Consider the following 5,885-nt stretch of genomic DNA (forward strand, 5'->3'; position numbering starts at 1 on the left):
TGGATGGATGGATGGATGGATGGATGGATGGTGGGTGGATGGGTGGATCGATGGGTGGATGGATGGATCGATGGATGGATGGATGAGTGGATGGATGGATGGATGGATGGATGGATGAGTGGATGGATGGATGGGTGGATGGATGGATGGATGGATGGATGAATTGATGGTGGGTGGATAGGTGGATCGATGGGTGGATGGATGGATAGATGAGTGGATGGATGGATGGATGGATGGATGAGTGGATGGATGAGTGGATGGATGGATGGATGAGTGGATGGATGGATGGATGAATTGATGGTGGGTGGATGGGAGGATCGAGGGGTGGATGGATGGATGGATGGATGAGTGGATGGATGGATGGATGAGTGGATGGATGGATGGATGGATGGATGGATGAATTGATGGTGGGTGGATGGGTGGATGGATGGGTGGATGAGTGGATGGATGGTAGGATGAGTGGATGGATGGGTGGATGGATGAGTGGATGGATGGTAGGATGGATGGATGGATGAGTGGATGGGTGGGTGGATAGATGGATGGGTGGGTGAATTGGTGGGTGGATGGATGGATGGATGGGTCAGTGGGTGGATGAGTGGATAGGTGGATGGATGGTTGGATGGATGGAGGGATGGGTAGGTAGATGGACAGACAAAACTTCCTACTCAAGCCACAGGTGCTAGGATAAATAACAGCATGGACCAGGGACAGTTCTGTTGTACTGTCCCTTCCTCCTCCTCCCCCCAGCCACCAATGTGATACCGCTGTCCAGACCTGTGAAATGAAAGATAGCTGCTGCTCAGCTGTGACATTTCTCAATCTCCTCCCCTCCAGGCACCTCTGGCCCTCCCCAGACTTCAGGGCCCTCTTTCCTTTCCAAGAATTAAGACTGTGGCCTTAGCCCCGTGGCAAATCACCTCCAGCCCTCAGGCCAGGGAGGGAGCCACAGGGTAAGTGGAGAGGCAGCTGGGGTCCGGGACTCCCGGGTGTGCAGGAAGAGGGGATGGGGAGGCAGAAGGGAAACACTGGTCCTAGGACATTGACAGCCCTTCTTCAAACTCTCTCCACTGCAGGAACTCCTAAGGGAAAAGTCACCCCTCCGGCTGCCCCCGTGGGGTCTATGATTGCCACCCAGGCATGGGAGCCGGTGAGTCTACTGCACCCCAGCCCCAGCCAGCTTCCCTCCTTTGGCCTGGCCCGGCCCTGTCCCCCAACCTGGCTGTGATACTATCTAACCCACCTCTCTTTTTGTCTCGCAGGTCCCCAGATGTGCTGCTAAAGGGAGCCCCAGGGGCTGGAAGGGGTTTGTGAATAATAAACTGTCAAGCCTGGTTGTCTTCTGATATGTGGAGAAAGTGCGGCAGCCACCAGGGGGCAGCTTGACCTTGGGAATGGGGGTCCCTGAGGCCTGATCCCTCCCCCCCCTTTAACCCAGGAGTCTGGGGGGACCGAGTGGGTCACCTAATTCCTCTGGATCCAGGAGTCCAGGCTCCCAGCCCCCTCCCTCAGACCCAGGAGTCCAGAGTCCCAAGTTTTCGGAGAATCAGGCAGCCAACCCTCTTTCCCCACTAATGGAAAAAATTCTGGAACCAGATCCAGATATCCAAGTACTAAGTCCCTAGTCAAAAAGAGCCCACATTTCTTTTAAGAGTTACGCACCTGATCTTGCCCCAGTGTTCTTTTTATTTTATTTTATTTTAAGATTTTATTTATTCATTCGACAGAGAGAGACAGCCAGCGAGAGAGGGAACACAAGCAGGGGTAGTGGGAAAGGGAGAAGCAGGCTCATAGCGGAGGAGCCTGACGTGGGGCTCGATCCCAGAACGCTAGGATCACGCCCTGAGCCGAAGGCAGACGCTTAGCGACTGCGCCACCCAGGCGCCCCTGCCCCAGTGTATTTATCCCTCTCTTTCCTCCATTCCACTCTGGGAGAAGGATCCCAGTGATTTCCAGTCCAAATCAAACTGAGGAACTGTCTCCCCACCTCATCACTAATCTCGGAGGGACCCAAGGCTCCCTCCACTTCAGGTTAAACCAGTCTGCACCCCCTGTGCCCAGTCCCGTGCCCAACCCCAAGCTGAGTGAGGCTGGCGGAGGCTGGGCGCATATAGCAATGATCACTGCCCCCTGGTGGCTCCCAGTCCAGTGGGTGACAGACAGTGATGACCCAGAGTGGGCAGGGCTGGGGGTGGGAGGGGAGAAATGGGGGCTACAGGAACCCAGAATGAGCAGCTGAGCCAGCCTGGGAGGTCAGGGAGGACCTCCAGGAGGAGGCATCCAAGCTGAGACTGAAAAGAAGCAGAAAAGGTATCCCAGTGTAAAGGGAGCATGGAAGTCCCCCCCCCTCCCCCCGCCCCAGACCTGTCCCAAGCAACAGAAGCCGCCGCTGGGGCAGAAAGGGAATTCACTGAGAGGATGTGGGATCTCTCACAGATTCCCGGGAGCGATGAGAGAACCAGGACGGGAAAGTAAGCTGTGAAAGGGAAAGGAGCCACTGGCAGCGGGCTCCAACCTTAGCCCAGCCCCAGTCACGCCACAGAACTGGTCTGATGAGGATACACTGATGCCCTGATGACCCCGGGACACCAACCAGTCACCTCGCTGCTGCGTCTGCAGCCCTGGCAACAGGCTGAGGCTGCACTCACTAGCCAGGGCTCGGGACAAATCACGCCAACACCTAGTGGGGAACACCAGCATCTTGGTGGCTGTGGGCCAGGATTTGGGGACGGACTCAGGTGGCTCCAGCTCAGGGTGCAGTCAGGTGGTGCCTGGGCCAGGGCATCTGGGGGCTGGACAGACGGCTCTGTGCAGTCAGACCTCGCCGTGTGGTTACCATGCTTGCTAGCTTGGGCTTCCCCACCGCATGGCTGCCTAAGGTAGCCTGATTGCTTATAGAGTGGCTGCAGGCTTTGTGCGGAGTCTCCCTGCGACCCAGGCAGAAGCCGCATGGCCTTTTCACCTAATCCTGGGAGTTCCTGCGACATCCCTCCTGCCACATTCTCTACTATAAACGAGAATCACAACATGGCACAAAGAGGAAGGGACGTCGGCTCCCCCCCTCTCGGGGGTGTCGAGATCAGATTGTTAGAAGAGCATATGGAATGAGAGAGACTGTTGGGGGCATCTTGGGAAAACAGAATGTGTCCCAGCTCCACAAGGGCGTAGACCAGCCAGTCCCTGCTTCCTCAGCATGACCAGTTCCTGATTCAAAGCACAGCAGGATTTCAGGGCACCTGGCTGGTTCAGTCGGAAGAGCATGTGACTCTTGACCTCGGGATTGGGACTTCAAGCCCCACGTTGGGTGTGGAGGTTACTTAAAAATAAATAAATAGAACACTTAAAAAAAAGTTCTTATCTAAACTTTCCCTGTACAATAAACTGTTGTCGTCCAAGGTAGAATGCATCCACACTGCCCCCCAAGACAACACAGACTTTTAGTGGTTACATTTTCCAGATGCAAATCTGGAATGACTGGAGAATCAGCATTCCACCAAATGTGTCATGATCCCATATTCCACAAGCCGTGAATTAGTTTTAAAGTCCACCGTCACACACTGTATGTAAAATAACGGGATAAAGGTGCGGTAGTCCCCCTTATCCACAAGGGGAATGCTCCAAGACCCCTCCCAGATGCCTGAAACCCGACAGAAAGTATCCAATCCTGGATATACTGTATTTTTTGACTAGGGACTTAGTACTTGGCCTTCTGTATAGACCTATGATAAAGTTTAATTTGCAAGTTAGTTACAGTAACTAATAACTAATAATAACTTAATAACTTAACAATAACTAATAATAAAATAGAACAGTTGTAACAATATCCTGTAATTAGAGTTATGTGAATGTGGTCTCTTTCTTAAAATATCTTCTTGTACAGGACTCACCCTTCTTTTTTTCTTTTTTTTTTTTTTTTTTTAGCATTTTATTTATTTGACAGAGACAGCGAGAGAGCACAAGCAGGGGGAGCAGCAGGCAGAAGGAGAAGCAGGCTCCACGCTGGGCAGGGAGCCCGATGAGGGGCTCTGTCCCAGGACCCTGGGATCATGACCTGAGCCAAAGGCAGATGCTTCACTGACGGAGCCACCCAGGCGTCCATAGACTCACCCTTCTTGTGATGCTGGAGACCATAAATGCCTATGGGATAAGATGAAGTGAGGGGAGTGACACCAGCATTGTGACAGAACCTTAGGCTATTCTTTTCTTTCTGAAATATACATCAGGAGTAGGATCACCTGCTTCCAGACCACTGTTGACCGAAGGTAACAAACCATGGAAAGGGAAACCGCAGATAGGCAGGGCTGCCATAGAGGAAAAATAAGGCTTGTTAATTACAATGTGTAATTACACACGAGACAGGAAGGATGGGATTGGGAAATTCAATTTATTACAAAGATCTGGACTCCACTCCTCATACTGAGCACTGTTCTAGGCACTGGTGACATAGTGGTAAACAAAACAAAGTTTCCACTCTCTTAGCACTTAGGTTCTCACAAGACCAACAATGAAAAATAAATACGTGGCATCGATAACTGTTACAGAGGAGAAACGTAGTAAGATAAGGGAAATAGGAATGGCTGGGATTGCAGGAATTGCTATTTTCGATAAGACGGTCAAGGGAAACTGATGAGGTGATGTTGGACAAGAGATTTGAAGCAAGTAAGGGAGGGGGCTGTGTGGGGAAGAATGTCCCAGCAGAGGAATGAGCAAGTGCAAAGGTCCTGCGGCCAGAACGTGCCTGGCAGTGGAGGAAAGGAAGCAGAGAGACCAATGTGGCAAGAACAGAGCTGGCGAGGGGGAAGAGAGAGAAAGATGGAGTCAGGGAGGTAACAAGTACCGGATTGAGGACCTCGTGAGCCGTGGAGTGGATTTTACTTTTACTGAGCGGAGCCCTGGAAGGATTCTGAACAGAAGGGTGATGTGGATTGACTCACATTTGAATGGGATCCCTCTGGCTGTTTTGTGGGAATAAATTGTAGGGGACAAGGGCAGATGACGTTATAGTACTAGTTTCTGCAAGTCTGCAAGGGACTGTGGCTGGTGTTTATGGCTTCCCTCCTTATACACACTCCGTAGGTCCTTCCCCTTTGCCCAGAACCTTGGCTGGTTGGATTCTTGAGGAAGGTAGAAGTGGGAGTGGCTGATGAGAGGGTGCCTACCAGAGTCCAGTCCAGGCAAGTGGGTGCACAGGCGGGAGCCAGAGGAGCTGGGGAGTGGGTGTTGGGGGTCGCAGCGTGTGAGCTTGTCCCGGGGAGCACTTGGAGTTGTATTTGTCCATGAGTGAGTCTGTACCATGTGCCCTGTGATGATCCGGGGAACCTGTGTGCTCCTGACTCTTGAGCCCTCCAAGCCTTCCCTGAGCACCTGCTCTGTGTCTGGCCTTATGCTGGGGACACAGCAGTGACCACCAGAGACAGCGCCAGCCCTGCCCTCATGGACCCACAGTCCAGTGGGGGGGACAGATTAATCCCCAGACAGGATGACCCAGAATGTGCAGGACTGGGGTGGGGGAGCCCAGGTGGTTGTGAGGGGGCGCTTGACCTAGCCAGGGGAGCAGGGAGGGCATCCTGGAGGAGGTGATGATGCGGCTAATACTAAAAGGTCTCCTCTCCCAGTGTATTGCTTTCCTGTATCACCAATGAATAAAGTAGCCTTGACCAGTCTGACCTCTGACCAATAACTCCCAAGCTGACCTGTAATCGAAGCGTTCCTTCTGTGCCCAGTGGGCAAAGCCATCTTACCAGTGACCCCCCATTCTGGCCAGTGTCCAGGGCTAGCTACTCCCTATAACCAGTGACATCTCTCCCCTCCCCCACCCCCAGAGGATTTTGTCCCAGTCAGACCTGGCTTGTGAGAAGCCTTGAGCAGTCGGATCTGTTCCCCCCCCC

At 52.7% G+C, this 5,885-nt stretch overlaps 1 protein-coding gene across 1 annotated transcript in view; it reads left to right on the top strand.

Annotated features, from left to right (window-relative positions):
* The window catches only part of CBLC (Cbl proto-oncogene C), a 15,811-nt gene extending 14,480 nt beyond the window's left edge, over nt 1–1,331 (top strand). Inside the window, exons 10-12 of the mRNA XM_040633051.1 lie at nt 835–950; nt 1,074–1,147; nt 1,260–1,331. Coding sequence (XP_040488985.1) covers nt 835–950; nt 1,074–1,083 — 126 coding nt within the window. The 3' untranslated portion in view covers nt 1,084–1,147; nt 1,260–1,331. The remainder of the gene's footprint in view (nt 1–834; nt 951–1,073; nt 1,148–1,259) is intronic.
* Nucleotides 1,332–5,885: the final 4,554 nt, after the last annotated feature.

This window comes from Ursus maritimus, unplaced genomic scaffold (genome assembly GCF_017311325.1).
Source record: "Ursus maritimus isolate PB19 unplaced genomic scaffold, ASM1731132v1 scaffold_19, whole genome shotgun sequence".
Classification (NCBI taxonomy): Eukaryota; Metazoa; Chordata; class Mammalia; order Carnivora; family Ursidae; genus Ursus; species Ursus maritimus.